The sequence below is a fragment of the Triturus cristatus genome, chromosome 3_1 (genome assembly GCF_964204655.1).
Source record: "Triturus cristatus chromosome 3_1, aTriCri1.1, whole genome shotgun sequence".
NCBI lineage: Eukaryota > Metazoa > Chordata > Amphibia > Caudata > Salamandridae > Triturus > Triturus cristatus.
The window spans coordinates 520,819,932-520,845,502 of NC_140583.1; the positions used below are offsets into that span (position 1 = coordinate 520,819,932).

Sequence of the window (25,571 nt, forward strand, 5' to 3'; positions counted from 1 at the left end):
GGAGAATGAGTGCCAGCAGTTGACTGCGCTCAATCTTCCTCCCAAGGTTGTGAATGTCATACTTACTGCCAGGCATCCCTCTACAAAGTCTGTCTACGCCAGGCACTGGGGCACGTTTGCAACATAGTGAGGCACCCACAAATACTTAGCCATTACAAGGCAGACTGTCAGATGTTTAGCTTCTTTGTTTTATCTCTGGCCCTGAAAGGACTTGCAGTGGGCATCGCTAAAGGTTATTTGTAGTCCATTTTGGCCTTTTGTTAATTTGTCAACCCACACATCACCCAGAGACTCCTTTGTGATGCCATTGTGTGATTTTAAGTTGGTCCTCAATTTCCTCATGTTCACACCATTGAAACCCATGCACAGCTATCTAATATGTCTCCTGACTCTAAAGACTGCATATCTGGTGTGATGACTTTAGGTCATTGCACAACTGAACACCAAGTTTTCTCGGTGCAGCAGTCATACACCATCTTTTTCCCCAGAAAAAGTGGTGCTGAGGATCAAGGTAACCTTTCTACAAGAAGTTGTGGCAGCTTTTCACACTAAGCAATCCACAACTCTCCCAACATTTTTGCTCTGCCTCACCTCTTGAAAGAGGAGGGAAGACTCCAGTGTCTTCACCCAAAAATAGTTTAAGATTATACATTAACTGCACCAAAGACCATTGGGTGGACAATCAGCTCTTTGTGGGGTTCTCTGGGGCAAAGGCAAGGCAGTGCAGTGTAGAAAGGGACTTTATCAAGCTGGATAGTCATCTGCATTAACATCTGCTGGCAAAGAAGCAGCCTCTGGAGTGGTTGAGGGACCATTCCATAAAGGCCAAGGCTGTTACCACTGCGTTGTCATGCGGAGTGACTGTCCTTGGTATCTGCCGGCTGCAATGTGGGCATCAGTACACAGAGCACTACTGCATTGAAAACTAGCTTTGACGGGTAGAACATTTCGACCATTTGATCTTCAAGGATTTTTTGGTATGAGCTATTCCACAGACCCACCACCTTGCGAGCTACTGCTTTGGTATCTATCATGAAATCCGCAGTTAGAAGTATCCATCAGGAGTCCATGAGTAACTTCCCTTCGATAATGCTCTCTCTTGTGGATACTACAGATTCTTAACCTCTCTTTCACCGCCCCTTCTGTAGAATGGTCTCTTTTTCCCATCCAAAAAAGTCCCACAGTAGAGATTTGCACACTGGTTTATTGTTGAGCTCTGCGTCATAATGCGTGGACAGAGATCAAAAAAGAAAGTGACATCAACACGCAGGAGTGACTTCAGGGGTGGAAGAAAATCAATGCAAAGCCGTAGAAAGAGCATTTGCAGAAAGAGCAAAGAGAAGGTATATAAAGTTTTCATATAACCCATTTTAATACCAGTTCTGATTTTCTTCCACTTTTATAGTGTAAGCTTCGAATTTAAAATGAAAAAAATGAAATCAATATTCATGCCCAGTCTAAACAAGCAGTAAATGTTCACAATGTACCTGATTCTTTTGTGTGCATTTCTCCAGAATGATACCATTTTATTGATTTCAAGCGCTCTTGTTGCATTGGTGCCTCCGGTCCCGGCCTGTAGGGTGCCATCCTCCATTTTCGGAAGGAAGTCCTTTGCAAAGGGGCTGCCAACATTGTTATCATTTCCATCCTGAAAATAATACAAGCATTGCATTCATATAGCACAAATAGACTTTTTTCATGTTCAATTTTTACAACCCAATAGAAAATCTGTTCTCATCTAACATGCCCCAGAATGATGGAAGCTATCAGGGCCCGTTCTAGGGAACACAGGGCAAGCAGGGGCTACTATGCCACAGCTGTAGGGCTGGGGTCATTTGCCTCTGATGTTCCAGGATCTGTCCTGCTATGGCTCTGGAAACTGAGCCCAGCACAAGCCCTTCAGAACTTGACATTCAGTAGTAGCAATGGAAAGCAATCATGGGCTTCTCAGGCAGGTTAGTGTGTGGGTGTAACAGGCTCAGCACTGAAGAGATACACAACAATGTAATAACATTATTGTCCAGCACTTTGGACAAAAAAGTACTTTAATACCCAGTAAAACTCAATAATACACAAAAGTATCACATTTACAGACTCTCTTGTGCAGGGCTACTGTCTTCCGATGAGGATACCTTCTCTGCCCCTTTCCAACCCAATAATCTAAAGTATCCAAGTGTAGGTTTCAGCATAGGTGGAGTGCTCCCTCCTTCGGTCTGATAGGCACCAGCAAGCACTCAGTCTCTCAATGTTTGTCTGACAGCACAGTCCGTGTCCACAGTAGGCCTCACTCTGGCACCCTGTTCCTCAGTCCTGGTCCTCCCAACATCTGGGGAAAAGTGCTAGCCGCAGGTGCATCCACTTCAATCAGTGGCAGCTGTACAGCTGTATTCAGCCAGCCGCCCTCTTTCTGGCACTTTGTGCCAGCTGTTGATGGGCCTGCAGATTGCAGTAGATCTTCCTTCCTTCCTTCTAGACTGGGTCAGTCAGTTGTTGATTCAGCAGCTTGGTCCTCCCTGGTAGAGGCAGTGATGCAGTCTATTTCTGGTCATAGGTCCGGAGACAACAGCTAAGTCGCTTTAAGGCGCTTTAGTGCAGCAGATGGGTCTGATCGGGCACAGTTCCTGTCATTGCCTTGCCAGCCACACAATGAGTAAGGCACACAGTGGCAAGTAGCGGCACATGCGGCTGTTCAGTAGCCCACATGGGCACATGTACAAGATTCTTTCAGACAAACCCACAGTACCAAGATACCCACCTCCTGCAGGTTTGGCTCTCTTCTTCCCTTTTCTTCCAGCCAGGACCCTCCAGGGCAGGAGCCAGGGCAGACTCCAGGTGATATTCCTTCAGCTCTGGGGCATTGGCTGTCAGGCAGGCACCAGCCCTGCTTAAGCAGTAGTCTTCTGAGTACTCTGTGGAGCTCCCCCTACTTGGTTGAAGAGTACTTGAAACTGGAACAATTAGTGGGTGAATAGCTCCCACTCTTATAAAGTACAGCAAACAGTCTGTCTGTACCTTCAAAACCGGTACGGGCCAGTTCTTTTATGTGTCCTTCTCAGGCTGTTTTCCAGACTCAGCTTTTCCTAGAGTGATGCTCCTCACAGCAGGGTTATGTCCAGGCTGGAGCACCCACAACAAGCTATGATCATTGCTCATCTCTTTCGCTACTTCAATGTCTAGGTCTTTGGGAAGTATGAGTGGAGAGTACACCAGACTTCTTCAAGCAGTAAACCTCTTTATTCACCACGCTATGCACAGCAGTCTGCTCTTCACAAAATCCCCCAGCAACTAGCTGCTATGCAAATGTATACCATTTACTTATATCAGGTACAATAATATCATAAACCATGATGTAGCATTGAATCCTTAACAACAATGCTCCACACATCTTCTCAATTTAACAAAATAATAAAATAAAATTGTATTACAATATTGAAAAAAAATAACAATTCTTGACATTTGTTCAACACTCCTTCGAAATAATTACAAATCAATAAAAACTCGTGGGATCTAACCCAGATCAACATGAAACATATACTTGCAGTACATTTTTTAAAATAGTTATTCTTAAAAAAGTCAAATAGACTTATTTCAATATATAATCTTTGCATTTGGAAGGTAAGTTTGTGGTGAAACCCAAGATTCAAATTATTATTAGATACCTCTGAATCCACTTCTGAATTACAGTCCAATATATTGTCATGGTAGTCTAAAACAAATTCTGAATGTTCTATCATCTCTATATTAGAGTACTGGTGGAATCCTCACAAGATATTTATTTCAAATAACCAGCCACTTCCCACACCCTAGTTAATTGTGACTCCAGAACCTTTACATCTTGCAATGCAGCTAAGATGTCAAACCGTTCTGTCACTTAGACATACAGAATTACTCAAGCTCTTCCAAAAATTAAAAGGTCTAGAAAACAAACCTTCTACTTTTTGGAACGTCCCAACCTTCTTTAAACAATCCAATCACAAACAGATAAAGACACTTCCTTGCTTTCATGTTCTGAGTCATAGTATTTCTTGTAAACATCTTGTGCTTTTTAGATGTTATCTCTTACCTCATCAGGAAACCAATCTACCTTCCTAGACACTCATCCATCCCTTAGTGTAGGCAGATATGTCCAGAGCATTTTCTTTACTTCAAATTCCCAATTCTTACTACTCATTATAGCTAACTGAATAGAACTATTAGTTACTCATTACATTTCTCAACACCACAATTTCCAGTGGGAGGCAATCATTTCAGAGATCTGCTCTAGTAATTACTTCTACCGACAACTATCATTTGCCCCTTGTTTTGGTCCTAACAACACTAGATGTCCTTCATGAGACAGTTTCAGTACATTTCCCTCAAATCAATTGTTATCAAATTTCCACTTCTCAATACGAACGCCTCACTCACAATCATTCATTCGTAATTTCCAAATATTTCTTAATTATGGCATTCAACTTATTCTTCACAGGTCAGTCCTTTTACAAATAAATGTTATTTTCCATTAACCCATTGTCATTGACATAAGCAGCTTTCCATTCTTCACAGTTAATGCACGCTTCCTCCTCAGCATCAATACTGGCCACTTGTTAATCAATAATTCCAAGGAACTTCTTTCAAGGTTCAAGGGAAGGGATAACCTACTATGGCAATCAGCTACCCTATTTCTTGCTACAGGTACATAAAGTACTTTATAATTATATAGTTCAGTCTTGCAGTCTGATAGAAGGTTTTGCAATGTGTGCCGATGCTCTTTGCAAACCACTAGTTGTAAGGACTTTTGTGAGCAGCTAATGGCTACTTTGGATTTCAATTTCTTGACCACAAACAAAGGACTTGAAGTGCTTTATATTCTCTACACATGCCAATATATTACGCTCAATCACCGAGTATCATTCCTCAGTTGCTGATAAACTGAAGCAAAGGCTGTTACATCCTCCTTACCATCATCTTCCAATTTTACAACTAGCATCTGATGTTATAACACTTTTAAGATTAGGATCATAACCCTTTAGAGGCAGAACATTACTGATATAACTTTTTATGTTAACTAAAGCATTATTACATTTACTTGATCAAAAAAATTCTGACTTGATTTCAACAACTGTCTCAAATTATGTGATTATTTCTGTGAAACGTTGCACATATTTAGAATACTAATGCTAGTCCTAAAAAAGAATCTTAACTCATCCTTATTTACTGGACACAGAGCATTCTTTACTGCTTGACCAATTCTTTCCTTGGTTTAATATCTTGATTACAAATTTAATGTCCTAGATATGTTACAGAATGAGTGGCAAACTTGCATTTCTTGAACTCTGCTGTTAGACCTTTCTCCTTCAAGATACTCAACACTGTCTTTAAACGAAAATAATGTGCACTACTATTCTTGCTGATGACCAAAACATCATCCTGAAAAACACAGAATAGCATTTATCCCTGTTAAAATAATTTAGTGCAGTGATCTTTGGAAATCAGCCTCAGTCGAAGCTATGCTGAACGGCATTCTTACAAATTGAAAACACCCAACATGAGTTAGGAAAGCAGTGAGTCTTCTGCTTTTCTTATTAAGTCAATCAATCAGTCCGTATTTGTAAAGCACGGCTTATCACCCTGGGGTGGTATCCAGGCACTGGGGTATAGTGAGCCTCAGTCGAAGAGCCAGGTCTTGAGTTCCATCCTGAAGTTGGTGAGTGAGGGGGAGGTTCGGGGGTGGAGTGGGAGTTCCTTCCAGGATTTGGCAGCAAAGTAGGAGAAGGAACGACCTCCACAGCAGCTTCGTCGGGTGCGGTAGACTTGTGCGAAAGAGATGGATCAGAGTTGTCTGGTCGGTTGGTGGAAGGACTGGCGGTGGTTGATGTAAGAGAGTCCGGCGTTGTGGAGGACTTTGTAAGCGAGGGTCAGCAATTTGTACTGGCATCTCTTTGGGAAGGGGACCCAGTGGAGGCTTCTGCGGTGGGGGTGATACTGGTCCATTTGGGGAGGACAAGTATGAGTCTGGCTGTGATGTTCTGTATGGTCTGTAGTTGTTTGAGGATGTAGGTGGTGGTTCCGGTGAAAAGTGCTTTCCCGTAGTCGATCGCTGGTGATGAGGGATTGAGACACCGTTTTCCTGGTGATAAAGGGGATTCACTTGAAAATCTTGTGAAGCATGCAGAGGGCGTGGAAGCAGGAGGAGGCTAATGCGGTGACTTGATGCTTCATGGATAGATCGCAAAGACACCCTCTGGAAGAACGAATGGTGGCAACCTGAGCTGAGCCCAAGCCCACTGAACACGCTCTCAACTTTGGCTTAGTCCTCGACAACCAGCTACCAACGAAGAAGCAGGTCACTGTTGTTTCCCTTACTTTCTCCCTTACCATCCGAATGCTCAGGAAGGTCTTCACATTATTCCCACCCAGAACCAGACGAACAGTCACGCAAGTTCCTGTCACCATCAGACTCGACTACAGCAAATCCCTCTACATAAGAATCACTGCCCAACAACTAAGGAAACTACAGACCATGCAGAACAGAGCAGCCAGACTCATCCTCGACCTCCTCAGATAAGACGCACATCACCCCTCAACTCAGGAAACTCCATTGGGTACCAGTCACAAAGAGATGCCATTTCAAGCTGCTCACCCACGCTTACCAGGTAATACACGACGAAGGACCAGCGTACCTCAACAAATGAGTGAATTACCACCAACCGACCGGGGAAATCCGTCTCAGATCCCTCCACCTAGCAGCTACCCAACACATCTACCGGGCAAACAGCAGAGGCTGTCCCTTCTACCATCTGGCTGCTAAGACCTGGAACTTCCTCACCCTGCACCTCAAAGCCTCACCATCACTCCAGCAGTTGAGGAAGGACCTCAAGATCTGGATGTTCAACCAGGAACAGGCAGGGTGATCCGGCACCACAATCCCACAGCACCTCGAGACCCTCATGGTTAAAGCAGCCGTGCTCTACAAATCCTTATTGATTGATCGCTGTCCAAGATGATGCTGAGGTTGGGGTACGAGGGTGTAGGTGAGGGTTTGAGTGCCATGGACCACCATGTGTCGTCCCATGGGGAGGTGTTTCTTCCGAAGATGAGGACTTCCGTCTTGTCTGTGTTTAGTTTCAGGCAGCTGGATCTCATTTAGTCAGTGACGCTGGTCATGGCGTTCTGGAAGTAGCATCTGGTGGTGGCAGTGTCTTCCGTGAGGGACAGGATGAGTTGAGTGTTGTCAGAGTATGAGAAGATGTTGAGTCCGTGGGTGCCGACGATGTTGGCCAGTGGAGGAGGAGTCATGTAGACACTGAAGAGGGTAGGGCTAAGGGACAACCCCTGGAGGATTCCGCAGATGATTCTTTTCGGTTCAGAGGTAAATGGTGGAAGACGGATTTTCTGTGTTCATCCGGAGAGGAAGGAGGTGATCCATTTGAGAGCGTTTCTTCTGATGCTGATGTGGTGGAGTCTAGCGATTAGGGTATGGTGGAATACAGTGTTGAAGGCCGCTGTGAAGTGGATGAGGATCAAGGCTGCTGTCTCGCCATGGTCGAGGATGGTTCTGATGTCGTCGTTTACGGCCATCAAAGCAATCTCGGTGCTATGGTTGGAGTGGGAGCCAGACTGGGAGGCGTCAAGTAGGTTATTTCCTTCCAGGTGATTGGTGAGATGGTGGTTGATGGCTTTCTCCAGGTCCTAGGCCGAGAAGGGAAGCAGTGAGATGGGTCGGTAGTTCTTGAGCTCACTGGGGTCAGCGGAGGGCTTCTTCAGGAGGGGTTTCACCTCTGCAGGTTTCCAGGAGTCCGGCAAGGTGGCGGTAGTGATGGATGAGTTAAGGATGGAGGTGAGTGCGCTGCCGATTTCCTTCTGTCCCAGGTTGAAGGCGTGGTGGTGGCAGCGGTCTGCGGTGCTCCGGAGTGGATGGAGGTCATGATTGCTGTGGTGACTGGTGTGGTGAGTGGAGTTCAATCCGTGAGATGGCTGTGGGAGATGTCAGTGTGTGTCAGGAGGTGGCACTTGATGGTACGCAAAAGACAAATCAATTGTAGAAAATTCATTACTACTTTTTCTTTCAGAAAAAAGCTAATTTTTCATTTGTCTTGGGTAAAAGAAGAACTCTATCTACTAGAATATTTTTATTAAACTGACACAAATCGATAAACTGATTTTTTCAATGGCATGGCATGCAGCCACCAATAGAAAAATCCAATTTTAAGATTCGATTGGTTCAACTGACAAAGTTTACTTAAGCTCTTGTTCCACCACATCTCATTCGGTACATTAGTAACTATCACTGGACACAAATTATCTTTCAGTACAATCTTATGCTGAAAAACTTCAAGCTTACTGACTTCTACTTAAAATTAATTCCTTTATAATTTTTTACTTGCTTCGATACTCCCACCCACAACCAACACTTGTTCATGACTGTTCGGGTCAAAAATTATATCAAGATGCCTTTGATTTTCCGTTTCTAGGACAAAAGATCAACTCTTTGCTACATACAATTTTTCTTCTGTTTTTCTACTCTTAAATTCAATTGTGACCCACCTGAAACCCTTCATCAGAATGAGTTCACCTGTGAAGATATCAGAAGGAATGTCATTCAGCTCCTACACTTCTCCGATAACTCTTATGAACTCTTCTTCCCACACATCTTGATTTACAACAGTATAAGGTGACCCTGAATCAGCAACTATGGTTTTATCCACTCTTGCTATACACATTTCACAACAGGTTTGTTGCGTGATTTAGTATTCAAATTCAATGCACTATTATTCACATGCAAAATACAATGATCATTTCCAGACTCATCACTAAGAGGTGTACTGTCTTTTACAAGCTTAATCTTCAGTTTGAAACTATTCTGCGTATCCTTCCTATTGCACACAAAGATGAAATGCTCAATCACACCACATCCAGACCATTTTTGTTTCTTACCTGGACCACTCTTATTATTGGCTAAGTGTTCCAAACTGCCACAACAATAGCAATTAATTGTAGATATTGTTGTTTTATATTAGCTGACCTTCTTTGAACTCTCATCATCACTGTCTTACACATTGGTCTTTTCTTTGGTATTCTCTTTGCTAACTATTTCACTACTACAGTCTGAGTCTATCATCACATTAGAACCTCTGCCAGAAATTTCTGCTTTGCTTGCAATGGTAACGACATTCATGAGGGCTGCATTGCTCACAACGGTAAGATATTCATTAGGGCTGCTTTCTATCGGCCCACAGTCTGTCTTACATACATGTATTTTTTTAGTGCATTATAATCTGGTCTTTGATTAGTTCATTGTGTTAAGTTCCAAAACTACATGAAATTGCTAGTTTCCTAAAAGCCGACAGGTAGTCATCAATTGTTCCTTCTTTCTCTTGCTTCCTTTTAAAGAATTTATATCGGTCTATGGCCACACAAACAGTTGGAGAATAACTATCTAATGCATTTTCATAAACATCGTCATCAGCAGCTGATCATATATATGTTACTCCTCCGTCTATTGTAGTTTCAGCCACTGCACGCCAGACCATAAGGGAGCGTCGGCAAAACAAAAGACCGCTTTCTTCATTTTTTCAAATATCCTGTGCCACTGTTTAGACAAAATAGGCACCATCACTGCAGTTTGCTGTAAGTTCTTTCTTTTATTGTCAAAGAGACTGCTTGACGCGTTTCAGCCGTACATGCTGGTCTTGTTCACAAACACCATTTTGTGTACTGGTTATATGTCATTACATGACACCCTAAAATGCGTCATCATAGACATAAATGTCACTGTGTGTGAATAAATGCATTTCTTCTTGCTAAAGTGCATTGTGCCTCAAAAATCATGCAATTATGTTGTATACATTACATAAATATACACAATGTCTCTTACTCATGAGCACTTTCTAACTTAAGCCTCAACTTACATTAGCACTAGAATGTCACCGGTGCTATCTTGCGTTCGCTTTGTGCTAAAGTGTAAAGGTTCACTCATAGACATAAAAGTTAAACATATCGCTTGAAATACATAAATCTAAATCACCTCATCACAATTGCAATCTCAACACACGTAAAACATATACTACACAAACCCAAACTTCCTTATTTTAGGAAAACACTATTTATGTAAACCAGCCACTAGGAGTTCATCAATGCATGTGATATTGGATCTTATGGGAATTTCTTCTGTTGTTATATTGCCCGTCGATGGACATAGATATATATATATATATATATATATATATTCACTTAAAAAACCATAGGTTTCACACATGTTATAGTTAGGTGGACATTTCACTCGTAAAAAACCAATGAAATTCCCCCGTTATAGTTAGTTCAGATAACTATAACTCGCACGACCGCAATCCACTGCTGATGAAGTCACATATTACATCACTCATGACATGGTCAGTGGCATCACTAATGACATCACTGATGACATCATCCTTTTGATAGAGTAGCGGTCGCGCGAGTTATAGTTATCTGAACTAACTATAGTGGGGGAATTTCATTGGTTTTTTACGAGTGAAATGTCCACCTAACTATAACATGTGTGAAACCTATGGTTTTTTAAGTGAATTTGCAAGGTTTTTTAAATGCTAATTCCTAACTATAACGTGTGTGAAACCTATGTTTTTTTCTGTGAATATATATATATATAGGATAACTACGCCATGTGCGATTTTTAAATTTTATTTCCTGCCGCCACCAAACGCGTTTCGACTGTAAACAGTCTTGCTCACTGGTAATGAAGTTACAAATGCGGCCATTTTTTAAAGTGCGTTACATGCATATCATAAAACTACTAAAGTCACTGAAGTGAAAAACAGACTCGTAGTTTCAACATGACATTGGCTTGACATTTCAGATTATCAATGAAAAGTATCCATCTTACACTCATAATTCATAATATTAACATTGGCAATGAAATAACATTTATAAAAGAAAATCAGCATCATTAAAATCACTGTTTTCTGCAGTTGTTACCAGCGCGCTGTCGTGTCAAACTTTAGCGTGCTTTATTGACGCTTCAACATTAACACTGTTACAAAGTTCCTGTTGGTCCTTGTCAAACTCTATTCGATTTCATTGACATTTCGACATCAACATACTTATGATTCAGCTCAAGTGAGCAAACCTATATTTTCTTTGCATGGCCATCGCGCTGCTAAGGTTATTTCATATATAACCGCAATATTGTTAACATTATTACATTTGATAAATATATTAAATATATAAATACATTAAATATATAAAAAAATATATGTCACATTTTATATTAAAACATCACTGTATCATGCCCTAGTGGGCGTCAATCAATGCACTGAGAAACTTTTCACCATAATTTTAACCTTCTTTTATAAATTCCTTCGAGTCTGACCTACTTATATTCTTTCTTTTGTTATAAAAACACATCTCATTATTAATCCTGGGCGACGCTTCTATCCTCCAATTCTTACAAATGTGTATGCAGGTCCTCTTCCATATTCAGGCCTCCTGGTTGTTTTGAGTTTAACTGTATGATATAGCGAGATTCCAGTCTCCTCAACTGTTTCTCCCTATTGCCTCCTCTTACATTCAGCAATATAGAGTTGATAACATAGTAGGTCAAACCTCTTGTGTCTTTGTTATGGACTCTCTCAAAGTGCCGGGCTATATCATACAGTTAAACTCAAAACAACCAGGAGGCCTGAATATGGAAGAGGACCTGCATACACATTTGTAAGAATTAAAGAATAGAAGCGTCGCTCAGGATTAATAATAAGATGTGTTTTTATAAGAAAAGAAAAAGAAAGAATATAAGTAGGTCAGACTCAAAGGAATTTATAAAATGTTATTTCATTGCCAATGTTAATATTATGAATTATGAGTGTAAGATGGATACTTTTCATTGATAATCTGAAATGTCAAGCCAATGTCATGTTGAAACTACGAGTCTGTTTTTCACTTCAGTCACTTTAGTAGTTTTATGATATGAGCGTAACGCACTTTAAAAAATGGCCGCATTTGTAACTTCATTACCAGTGAGCAAGACTGTTTACAGTCGAAACGCGTTTGGTGGCGGCAGGAAATAAAATTTAACAATCGCACATGGCGTCGTTATCCTTTTTGAATAATTAATAGGACTCGGCTCGAGGAGTCCAAACGACGACGTAACTCTTGATCAGGAGGGTCAAAGAATACTCGAGGGAAACGAGAGTATATATATATATATATATATGTACACACACACATATATATATATATATATATATATATATATATATATATATATCTATATCTATATATATATATATAGATATAGATATATATAGATATAGATATATATTTTTAAAAAATGGTTTGCTCATAACTTTGGTGCCATTTGACGAATCTTCACAAAATGTTCCTAAAAAGTGGCTCGGTTTGTCTAGTTCTCCATGGAAAGTTTCAGGGTGATCCATCAAGTGGGGGTGTACAAAAGGAGGGGGGAGGGGTAAAAAAATGTGTGTTTCCCTTGCAATTTCCCATAGGGATTTTGAACATGACTAAAGCCAAAACTGCTGTATGGAATTACACCAAATTTTGGCAGAGAGGTAGCTTTTAGTCTATAAAGACCCCTTTATGCGATTTGGTGTAAATACGTTCTGTAGTATTTAAGTTATTAAAAGAAAAACAAATATTTATATCTAGGGACGCAGATCCTCAGAGGATCCAACAAATCTCAAGTTGAAATCTGGTTTGCTGCCAACACTTCAACCAGGAAGTGTTGGCAGCCATTTTAGGACTTCGACTCAGCCGAGTCCCCAAAAATAAGTTTAAAAAAAGAAAAGGGCGCAGGATAGAAATACCCCCGAGGCCTGGTAATGGAGTCCCAAAACATTTTCTTTTCAAGTTTGCTGCAAAATCGCAATGGATCAGCAAATTTGCAGCAAAATTGAAAAAGGTGAAAAAAGTGAGGTCTCCCATGCTTGTTTATCGATGAGCCCCTGGGTGGGCCAGGTCCCAGGGGCAAATTTGATTGTTCCTTTTGAGGGGGAAGGCTCCAACCCCCCTCCCCCCCCCCATCCCCCAAAGGCTGATATCGGCCCCTGGGACCAACATCTCCCAGGGGCAGGCCCCGCAAAATCAAAGGAGAACCACACAGCACCCATCAAGGAGCCATTAATGGCACTGGGGACCACCACCCTCACTATGTCCCGAGGTGCCCACCCTCTGGACATAATTCTTTGGCGGGAGCTTTGCCAGCTTCCACCAGGTGAGAGCAAACAGTAAGTCCACTTCTAGGGAGCAGGAAAACTGCTCCTGCCCACTAGGAGCGGACGCTTCATCTGTTTTCCTGCCCGCTGTCAAGAGGGCAGAAAAACAGATGGAAAAATTCCTCCCACTCACAGAGAGCAGCATTTTTTGCTGCTCTCTGCATGCAGGAGCAATGCCAGCTCCCGATGGAGGTGGGGGCAGAAGGGCTCCCCCCCGTGGTCTCCAACAGTGCACACTGGGTGCCCCATGTGGGCTCCAGGGCATCCATAATCAAGTGGCTGGGCCCTAGGGCATGGGATCCCCGGGGACAAAATTGGTCCAGGGAGTGAGCTGGGAGGCTCCCCTCTTCTTCTGTGAAGAGAAATGGATCCCAACTTCCTAGGCTTGGCTTGACAAAGGAAAGGCAAGTGTGTTTTCTCTGCAATTCAACATTGAAAAATTATCTGACATCTTTGAAGGAGGCGAATGCATCGTTGATCTGTGGGAGCACAATCTGTAGTGACTGATGAGTGGGTTCTTTCTAGTCCTCTCCTGGTGAGAGCCGAGTCCATGTTTCTACCTTTAAATTACTACAAGTATGCAAATGTATAAAATCACCTGAAAGTCTTGTCCGATTGGCCTCGCCCTGTCCACCTTAGTAGTATGCAGAGGTCTTCCCACCTTTTGCCAGTATGATGTGCAGCTTACCAAAAGGTCCCCCAGTGTGTTTCCTGCCAATTTTGGTGACAGGTTCTTGATGAGATTAATATGAGGGCATCTCCACCAAACAAAGAAGCACTTACTTTATATAATTAAGAGGAGGCACCCATGTTTTGTGGAGATCCACCTCTTTGCAGTCTTGTCATCTTCACTCTAGGAGAAATCATTTTATCACAGATGTCTGGAAGAAGAAGCTTGAGGAAAAATCACACTGCTGAAATTAAACGCACAGAAGGTCACTGGAGACATTTTCTTCTGGTCCGTTATGCAGCAGTAGTGTAGAATATGCACTAGACATTTACTCAATGTTTTAGCAGTTACTAATCAACCAGTAGAGAGTACTCCAGTTTGGTAGACATTTTGTGCAAAACTGCAGACAGCCACTCACACACCAATTCAGCTAATCTCACATCCACTTACAGATCCACATAGCAACTCAAACTCCCACTAATGCACCAACAAAACCACTCACATACCTACTTACAGACCCATACAGCCACTCCCACACCCATTCACAGACCCACATGGCCACTCATATACCTACTCACAAAGCCACTAACACCCCCACTCATCAATCCATACAGTCACACACACACCCTGTTACAGACCCATAGAGCCACTCACACACCCACTTACAGAAAACCCCAAAGGTTACAGGGATGTTATAGTTAGGAAATAACATTAAAAAACCATAGAAATTCATTGAAAAAAAAGAACATTACAGGGACGTTATAAGTTAGGCTCAGATTTCACACGCACAAAATCATGGAAATTCAGCAAGTATAGTTACATGAGCTAACTATAACATGCGCCGCTGCAATGCACTGCTTATGACCCCACATATTACATCACTCATGACATGATCAGTGACATCACTGATGACATCTCAAATGATCACTGATGACATCATCCATATATATATCACCAAATTGCAAAGAGCGGGCCGGTGCGGATTACAGGTACAGGAGCCCTTCTTAATTCCAAATGAGGAATGTGTCCCCAGGTTCAGGACACAAACACTCCAGGATTGAGCTTAATCCAAACTAAAGTTTATTCCCATGAACGCGTTTCGAACAGTCTGTTTCACAGTCTGTGTTGCTCGTGAGCACTACCACTATTAATACAAACAAGTAAACATAGAAAAGGAACAACATTGCATGATACCGCTTTCATAGACAATGAAGGCAAATCCCTTCTAGGAATTAGAAGACAGACTTTTCTGACAAACAGTATTGATACATTAAATAATCAAGGGGCCCATGCCCCAGTGGCATGCATATTGATGACAGCAGCATATAAAATAATTATCGCGTCACCTTGTGTTTGAGCTGTGCATGCAAATCACATTCGTGAATTTCAAGCTCATTGTGCAATGTACAGACTTTGAAAAAGACCATTTGGTCGAAACACCTTGCCGGGAATAAACTTTCATTTGGATTAAACACAATCCTGGAGTGCAATTGTTTGTGTCCTGAACCCAGGGGTGCATTAGGCACAGGACAAAATAGCAGGCAAACCTAGATAATGGCATTAAATCTTGTACACAGGAATATACTGTGAACCCCATGACTATGAATAGAAGCAACCTTGAAAGGGCAAAAATGGATCTGAATAAACTATGTACCAGTGAAATACATGTTGTAAATCCTTAAAGCTAACTATTATGAACAAGGAAAAAGGTGGCCAGGCTTTTGGCTGAGCACTTCTAGGGACTACCAGGATCACACCCCAGCCCTGTCTCTTTTTTGAGACACACTAGGTGTCTCGGGTGGGACCCAAATGATGATGCGTGCGGTGAGGTGGGTGAGGTACTTTTAAAAAACCTGAAGGTATTTTTCATCTCTTAGTGTGAGGGACTTCTCTAAGGAATTTGGTAGCATGCTCGATTCTCTTTGATTGAAGACATTGATATGAGAAGGCGAGCGAGCTCTCACTTCTCACTCTCTTCTTTGTTATCCTTTCTTCTTTTAGGTAGGCAGGACACCAATACAAATTCTACTTAGAGTCACTACATTATATGTTTTTTCTTTTACTAAAGATGTGCTTCCCAATATTGGGATTTGTAGCCATTTTGATTGAGAAGCCATATCACTGAGTTATGCTTCTTCGCAAACTATTTTGTGTATCAGGACACACCTATGGAACAGCACAATATCTACATGTCTTCCTGTGTTCAACATTGTATAATAACACTATTTAACTAACATTGGTGAAGGTTATTGTATGTTTTGAGCCTATATTGATAAATCCTACAAAAAAAAAGTAAATCGCCCACGTAGGGGTAGACAACGAAACCATGACAATGAAGATGGCTAGCAACACTGCCAGCAATCTTGGAGAAAAAAAAACAGTGGGACCAAGAATATCCTTCCTGAATGGGAACCCTGCAAACTGGAAATTCAGTAAATATAAATGTCCTGGTCTGGGGGTAATACATTTTGAAGTATGTATTCTGATGATCCAACAAGACAAAACAATCCTCGGCCTAAAAGGCATAGAGGATAAGCTGAAAAGTGGTTTGGATGAGAAGCTAAAAGGTGACCACCTTGATCTTTTCCTTATTCAGGAATTTGATTACAAAACTGAGATTCAGGCAGGCCACTGATCTCCTCCTATTTTAACACTAGAAAGTACAGGGAGTAACATCCTTAATTTGTCTGAGAGGTGAAAACATCTGTACTGCACCTTTGGTCAGAAGGTAAAGAGTTACTATTATGGAGATATTTGTGTGGGAAAATGGTGAGAAGATTGAGGGGGATCGGGAGGCAGCTTACTCAGCAATCGTAGAGAATAACCTGAAGATATTAAGTAAAGGATCTGCTGGTCCAACTGAATCTCTTCCACTGGTGAAGAAAAAATGGCACCGGACCCCACAATTACATCATGTGATGCCGCATGGCAGAAAATTCAGAGATGCTCCGCAGTTGCCATAAATGAGGAAGAGAAGGAGAAGCTAGTCTGATATCACAAGCTCTGTATGGACAGAAAGGCTACTGCTGCTGCATGAGTTGCCGTTTAAGTTGGTGACTCTAAGTCAGGAAATTGAGGGTCAGGTGATAGAATAGCTTTGAAGGAGAGAATAGACCTAGTGCCCTGGCTGTAGCTTTGCTCTGATTAACCCTCTTGATGAAGTAGTCTGTCTTGTCACCACAAAAGACACTTCCACCAAAGGACATGTCCTGGAGGTGGGCCAGGACATCGCCCAAAAACACTTGTTAGGTACATCCAAGATTGGCATATCAACACAACTTCAGACACTAGATAGTACACAAATTAATCCACAGTTCCCATCTCAGTCTGCATGGGCATCTTTCTACAAAATATATACAGACATTACGAAGTTTTGAAAATGACTTACCACGTTTTTAGGAAGGCCTGGTACTATACATGAGGTAATTTCCCAAGGGGCAGGGAGTAACATGCCAAAAGGCATCCCAAGTAAGAGGACTTAAAGGCCAAGCAGCCAAAAGCAAAAGCATTCATCCTAAGAAAGAAAGCAGCCCTGCTAAGTACCATGCATTAGGCATTAGTTGAACGCATTTCCGTGTGGCGGTCTGCATCACTGCACTGAAAGACACAATTGCGTACTATAGCGCCTCTCAGCTGTCAAACACAATGGAGGACTTCAGGAAAGTGCCACTGCTGGAAGAGGAGAAAGTGTCCGGACGAATCCAAATGTGGATTCTAGTAGAGGAGTGCCGCAAAGCAGAGGCGACAGTGTCTATGTCACTTAAGGGTGACCAGGAGACTTGGAAGACGGATGTCCTCCGTTGTCGGGTGCTTCAGGAAAGATGACGGTGACCTTGACTTTGCAGCTGTGAGGACCAGGCGACGCTGAGGACCACCAGGACCCGGATACGAGCTGTCCCATGAAGGATTTAGAGTGCTGAGGGGTCGGTATCTGGCGAGAGAACCAACAAGCCTTGGCAAATGCAACCTACGCAGGAAGTCAAGAAGGTGCATGGTTGGGACCAGCAAGGTCCAGGAGACTCACCACAAGCAGGAGATTCAGGGCAGGCCCTGAGCAATCAGGGGAGCCCAAGGAAAACAAAGGTGATCCTCAAACGGACCCACAGGCCAAAGGCACAGTTGTCGCAAGAGGACCTCAAGCAACTCACCAAAAGAGGCAGGCCACGATGCACATGATGCGGTGTGGCTGAAGATTGGGGTCACTGGAGGTGCTCGAGATTGGGGCTACTTGGAACCAGAAACTCTTCTTGCAAAGATATCAACAAGCCTTGGAAACTGCAAAGGGGACGTAGTACCCAGGGGTTCGGTTATTGCAACCCCCACAAGTATACTGGCTTCAAACTTGGTAAGAGGGTAGAGCAGGTCTCGGGAGCTGAGGAAAACCCTCAAATGTGTTGCAGAGACCACGGAGGTCAGAGCAGCTCGGAATCTACAGACTGGTCATTTTGTTGTGGTGCCTACGAATGCAGGGGGGTGACTCCTTCACTCCAAGGGAGATTACTTCAGTTGTCCTTGATACTTCACAAGCCTTGGTAGGTTCCTGTATGATGCACAGGCGCAGACGATGCAGCAGACTGAAAGGGAGAGGAAGTCAAGCCAAAACGAAGTCCAGAATGCCCAGACGGTAGAAGTGCAGTGGTTTCAGTTCTGAATCTTATCTCACAACAAATCTAAAGAGCTACACCCAGGTAAGCCCTTAAGTACCCTAGGGAAAGGGTTGGGGTGATTCAGGGAATTCTCTAAGGTGAGGGTCTGGACAGGGGGGAGGTTACTCCCATGTCCTTTGTCCAGTTTCACACCAGAGTGGGAGCCAACGGCTCTCAGGACTGGTTTGAACTGGACTATGCATAGGGACACCAAATGTGCCCCTCATGCAGACTTTAATGCGCTGGCTAGTGCACCCACCCAACCCTAATACATTAAATCCTGTCTGGGAGGTGGTCACACCTCCCTGTGACAGGATGCCCATTGTTCTGCCTTCTCCTGCTCAGCAGCAGGAGGGCAGAATCGTGTCTCTGGTCGGCAGCAACCATTTTGTGCTGTCCCGGTCAAGAAGGCTTGTACCAGGAACACTGAGGGCCTAACGGAGGGCTCTTCCAGTGCTTGGAATCATACGTCCCGCACCTTTTATGGTATGGGTGTATGATTCCAACATATTTGATACCAAACATGATAGGATTAGTTGCAGTCACTTTCGAGATGGTCATCGCGCGATTACGCGTGCCCCTCTCTATAGTATATGGCTGCTTCACTGACAACCCCGGAGAATGGACTCCGTAAGCTGCAGGGGTGTCCTTGCTCATGCAGGGGCACCCTCTCAATTAGAGTCAAGCACCCTGCCCTCAGGATTATAAAGGAATGCTATAGGGTTGACTTATAGGTTTTAAGTGCAGTGACCCTTAGCTATAGTAAACCTATATCTTTCGTAAGTGTTACATGCACCAACTTACACAGGCTGCAATGGCAGGCCTGTAGTTTCATTTTGAATGGTCTCTTATGAGTGGCATAATACATGCTGGAGCCCATGGGAGACCTCTAGGGTACCTATGTCCTGTGTACATGGGTAACATATACTAGGGACTGACAAGGGTACCCCAGTATCCAATCTGGGGTGTACCTAAGTACATTACACAACGGTTTAAGGAGAAAGCAGATAGACTGGGGTCCTGATTAGCAGGATCCGTCAGACTAGTCAAAAACAGCATTACATCAAGCAAGAAGTGGGGGTAACGATAAGAAGCAGATCCTACTTTCCTACACAAACCCCGCCCCCAAACATAAGGAGATGAGACTAACCTTGCCCAGTTGAGTCTTCATTTTCTAAGTGGAAATATCTGGAAAGTCCATCCGCATTGGCATGGTTGCTCCCAGGTATATGTTGCACTGTGTAGTGCATCCCCTGTAGGGAAATGGACCACCTCGAAAGTTTGGGGTTTTCACACTTCATCTGTTTTAGTCAAAAGAGGGGCTTATGGTCTGTCTGAACAATGAAGTGAGTGCCAAACAAGTATGGCCTCAACTTCTTCAGGGCCCAGACCACAGCAAAGACTTCCCTCTCTATAGCTGACTAACGTTTCTGTCTGGGGGTCAACCTTCTTCTAATAAAAGCTACTGGTTGATCCTGGCCTTCTGCATTAAGTTGTGACAACACAGCCCCTACCGCCAACTCAGATGCATCTGTTTAGACAATAAACTGCTTGGAGTAGTCAGGACTCTGCATAATGGGAGCAGTGAACATGGCCTGCTTGAGCTCATCAATCATCAAATGCCTTCTGACAGCTAACTGTCCACTGAACTTTCTTGTGCATTTTCTTGGAGGGGAGATCATTCAAGGGAGTCACTATGGATCCATATCCTTTTACAAATCTCCTGTAATACCTGGGTACTTTGAGCAATCAGTCCATTATGGTCTGGATTTTGCTCTGAAGTGGTTGAACCTGGCCTCCGCCCACAAGGTGGCACAGGGACACAACCTTGCTCTGCCCTATCTGGCACTCAGTAGCCTTGATAGTGAGGTCTGCTTTCTGCGACTCCAAAACATTCTTCAGGTGGACCAGCTGATCATCCCAGGTGGAGCTAAAGACCGCTATATCATCAAGATATGCTGCACTATAGTCTTCCAGACCTGTGAGAACTTTGTTCACCAGCCTTTGGATTGTGGCAGGTGCATTCTTCAAACCAAAGAAATTGATAATGCCCACTAGGGGTTGAGAATGCTGTTTTTGGTTTGGCATCCTCAGCTAGTCTAAGTTGCCAATAGCCAGCAAACATGTCAAATGTGCTCAAGAACTTGACTGAGGCCAAAGTGTCAATAAGCTCATCTGCCTTAGGAATTGGATGAGCATCAGTCCTAGTGACTGCACTACGTCCCTTGTAGTCAACACAAAACCTCATCTCTATCTTAGCATCCTGGGAGTGAGGTTATGGTACCAATACCACTGGACTAGCCCAAGGGCCTTCTGAGGGTTCAATTACTCCCAACTCCAGCATCTTATGGACCTCTGTCCTGGTGCAATCTCTGACATGGTCAGGCTGCCTGTAGACTTTATTCTTTTTTTTATCAAATCTGTTTTTACTATTTTTTAAGAGTATACACTTTAGTAACTTACATCACATACAGAAGTTCGTAAGCATGTATAAATTGCTAATCAATACCTGGGCCTTTGGCCACCTTAGTTTAACATGCATTCAAACTGTGCAGCAAATTACATGATGAATACTCACTCAGGAGCTAGCTGTACTACCGTTGTCAATTCTGGTGCAGTCTCTAAGAAATGGCAGGAGAGACCCTGTGTCAACCTCTTAGCCGTGCATGCAGTCTTATGCCGACCAGTCAGCTCAAATCATGTAAACAGATGAATTACTTACGAATCAAAAAAGAAGGAAAAACCCATAACAATGGCAGCGTAAACTAGTTATACATGCTGAACTCCCCCCCCCTTCCACCTCTGTCTCCACACCTCACCCCCCGGGGACACTTGTATGCTCCACAGCCATAACCGCCCTTATGTAGTTGCACTCGGACCACTGTTGGGCCGGAAGAAGCGGGGCCACGCTATCCCGTCGGTGTAGCAGCCTGTGGCATACCGCCGCTCGCGCAGACATTGCCAGCTTCCCTCGTATGTCCCGTGTGGCCCTCCCCTTCCAGACGCCGGAACTCACAGAGCATCTGCTCCCAGTGGTCCGCCATAGGTTCCTTCCGCAACCCCAGGGTTTCCTCCCTTCGAATGGCCGTCCCTTCCGCCCTAGCCCATGCCTGAAATGAGGAGCGCCATGCCCGTGCGTGTGGCGGGTTGTGTGCCTTCCACCGCCTCGTAATGAGGCGCTTTGCTACTTCGAGCCCCAGGTCCAGGAATCGGGACATTACCCTGTCTTTAGGGGATCTTTTAAAGTGGTGCAAAATGTGTTCAGGCCAGTCTAATGGTATGTTACGACCCACACTACCCTGTAATAACCCGCTGATTACGCTCCAATAGGTGCCCAACCCAGGACAGCTCCACAGCATGTGCAGGAACCCCGCCCCCAGCTCTTTACACCTCAGGCGCAGTGTATCGTTGCGATGGAAATACCTATTAATCAACTCTGGCGTAAGGTAAGCCCTGTGGACAATGAATAACTGGATTTGGCGGAACCGCATGTTCCTGGGGATACGCACTGGACCTTTAAGTATCCTCTCCCACTCCTTATCTGTTAGCGGCCGTCCCAGGTCCAGTTCCCATTTGCCTCGAAGCGGGTCCAAGCTGATCGCCGTGTGTTCCCTTAGTGATGCCGCAAACCAGCGAACCAGGTGCCTACCTCTCCCCATGACGTGCAAGTATTGCATGGTTAGATGCTGGCTGGGCTCCGTGGTCATGTCTCCCCATTTGGCAGTCAATCTCGCCATCAGGGAGCGGTGCGCCAAGAACCCCCCGGGCGGGAGCCCTTCCTCTGTCACTAGGGTCTCGTATGATATGAGCGCACCATCCCGATATAAATCCCCCAGCGTACGTACATCGTCTTCCCACCATTCCGCGAGCGCAGGAGCCGTGAGCACCCCTCCACCACTGGGGGAGCCCTCCAGAGGTATAGCCGGCGCATATGGGACAGCAGCGCGGGTGAGATATAAGGCCCTCCGGAAGCACTTATATGCCACAGCCAAAAGGAGCGGCATCGGCCGCGTGACTGTGGCAAGAGGGTGAATAAACCTGGTTATTCGTTTCAGGGAGTAAGGCGTCAATGTTGTGGCTGTATCCTCCCTGCCCCTATCAGCCAACCAGCAGGCAACCCATTGCAGCTGAGCGGCCAAATAGTAGTGTTTGAAGCAAGGAGCAGCCAGACCTCCCCCGGTCTGTCGGCAGAAATAACTGCACGAGCGCCAACCTATGTCTAGCTGTGCCCCAGACAAAGTCCCGCAACAACCTGTTGAGCCTGCCAAAAAGGGGGCCGGGATATGTCGGCAAATTAACAAAGTAGTACAGGAGGCGGGGGAGCATGACCATTTTGGCGAGCGCCACCCTGCCCGTGGTTGTCAGCGGAAGTGTACTCCAAAAGCTCACCTGCGACTGAAGCGCCGTGACCGGTCTTCCCAGGTTCCCGTCAAATAAGTCAGCCGGTCAGCGGTATATTTGTATCCCCAGGTATCGGAAGGTGCCTTCCTTCCACTGGACCGGCGTACCATCAAGGCAATATCCCGGGTCCTGAGTCCCTGCGCTGAAAGCGTAAAGGCAGGATTTACCTGTATTCACCCGAAGTCCCGAGATAGTGGCAAAAGTCTGCAGCAGCTGGGTCAATCGCTCCGGCATGCACCCCACATCCTTCACATAGACCAACAGGTCGTCAGCATAGAGCGACACTTGATGAACTGCGTCCCCCAGCGGTATACCATCTCCCAGGGTCGTCCGTATAGCCGCCGCCAGGGGCTCCATCGCCAGGGCGAACAGCAACGGGGACAAAGGGCACCCATGCCGGGTGCCCCGGCCCACCGACACCGCCTCCCAGACATATGAGCCCAGCCGGACACGGACTGTGGGACTCCTGTAGAGCAGGTCAACCATCTGGAGGAACCCCCCATCCAACTCATACCGCAACAACACCACCGACAGATAACCCCATTCCAGGCAATCAAACGCCTTCTCCAGATCTAGAATAAGGCATCCCGCTCTGGGCCACTCGTGTACGGCCTCGGCTGCCACCCTGAAATACCTCCTAAGGTTTAATGACGTGGACCTCGCAGGGACAAACCCGTTCTGGTCTGCATGTACCAGGTGGGGGACCACTGGCGCCAACCGTTCCGCCAGTACTTTTGCGAGGATTTTATAATCCACGTTAAGCATCGCCAGGGGTCTGTATGATCCCAAAGCTGTGTGGTCTCTGTCTGGTTTGGGCAGGGAGACCAGGAACGCCTCCCGCATGGAAGGGGGGAGCGACCCTTCCTCTAACGCTTTGTTGTAGAGTGTATGAAGCAACGGCGCCAATGACTCGCGGTATGCTTTATAGTACTCCGCAGGCAATCCGTCTGGCCCCGGCGTTTTCCCGGATGCCAGTGATTGGATCGCCTCCCCAATTTCCTCCAGGGAGAGAGGCTCACTGAGTGCTGCATTATGCTCCTCTGAGGCCACGGGCAGTTGGATAGAGGCTAGAAACTCCCCCAGAAGGTGCCGGGGACCAATCCCCTTGGCCGTGTACAATGTTTTATAGTGGTCAGTGAAGGCCCGGTGAATTTCGCGTTGCGTGTATACCATCGCGCCATCCTCCCTTCGGATTGCACCTATCGGGGCACGGGGTCTTCCTGCCTTATCAACCAAGCCAGCAGACGGCCCGCTCTATCCGCTCTGGCGTGCGTTCTGGCCGTGTGCGCCGCATAATTATGACATCGGAGTCGCTCCAGAAGCACCGCATGTTTACCTCGGAGGTCCTCTAATCTGTGCAAATGCCTACCCCCTCCTTCCCCCTCCCTCTCATACTGCAAGAGCTCGTCCTCTAAACGCGCCAGGGAGTCCGAAAGCGTCCTACGTATGTTCCACGTGGCCCCCAAGCAGTGCCCCGGGACGGCCACCTTGTGGGCGTCCCACTCCATTAATGCGCTGCTCGACGTCCCTTCATTCATGTCAAAGTATGCTAATATATCCGCACCGAGGGAAGAGCGAAACTCCGAGTCCTCCAGCACACTTGGTTGGAGTTGCCAAGTGTGCACCGGCGGCTGGTCCGCCTCCCAGTTGATCCGAAACCACAGGGGGTTATGGTCGGAGTGCGTCCGCCCCAAATATTCGGACTGCGCAATAAGCGGGAGCAACGATTGGGAACCCACTATCCAGTCCAACTGGACATGCAAATCATGCACTGCTGAATAATAGGAGTAGATCCTGTCCTTCGGGTGAAGTATGCGCCACAGGTCCTGCAGCGCCCAGTGCGTGAGCCAGTCCCCGAGCGCCCGAGCATTGGACTCTGCTATTGTGGCACGGAGGGGGGGAAAAGATCTGTCTAACTGAACATCCAGCACCATATTGAAGTCTCCTCCCAGCAGCCAGGGGAGCCCGGCATAGGGGTGCTGGAGCTGCGTCAGCCGTACTAAGAAGGACGACTGGTCCACATTAGGTGCGTATAACGATCCTAGCAACAACTCTTGGCCATTCAGCTTCCCCCGCACCAGCGTATACCTCCCTTCCCAGTCCACCACCACCTCCTCGCAATTGAAGGGGACGCCCGCCCGCACTCAGATCAGTGTGCCCCGCGCATGTGCTGAAAAGGTGGTGCCGTATATTTGCCCTCTCCAACGCCTACAGAGTCTGTCAAGCTCCGTCTGGGTCATATGTGTTTCCTGTAGGAGGGCAATCCCAACAGAATGTCGCTGCAGGTAGGAAAAGATGGAGTAACGTTTCGACGGCGTGTGCATGCCCCATATATTCCAGGTCACGATATTAGTGTGTGCCATCATAAAGCTGATTAGTCAGGCAAGACTTGGGTCGAAGTGTCCGCGCCGGGGGGTGGGGGCGTGGGTTAAGGTCCAAGGGGAGCATGTTAATGCACTGCCATGCAAACAATACAACTACTGTGAACAGTATAACAAATAGGGTGTATCCCCAACAGGGCATCCGTCCAAACCTTAGAGACTCTAATCAGTGGTGAGTTATTTCAGTATAGTGCCTGATGGGGTTCGTGTGTTAACAACAACTTGTTGGTACTATTCCCCCTCCCATATCTCCGCTGAATGTAGGAGGTGC

The 25,571-nt window shown here is 45.3% G+C and overlaps 1 protein-coding gene across 4 annotated transcripts in view; it reads right to left on the minus strand.

Annotated features, from left to right (window-relative positions):
• Positions 1–25,571, minus strand: part of POLG (DNA polymerase gamma, catalytic subunit) — an 862,381-nt gene that overhangs the window by 258,342 nt on the left and 578,468 nt on the right. For all 4 annotated transcript variants that reach the window (XM_085644442.1, XM_085644444.1, XM_085644443.1 and 1 more), the window contains one exon: positions 1,488–1,648. In XM_085644442.1, coding sequence (XP_085500568.1) covers positions 1,488–1,648 — 161 coding nt within the window. The remainder of the gene's footprint in view (positions 1–1,487; positions 1,649–25,571) is intronic.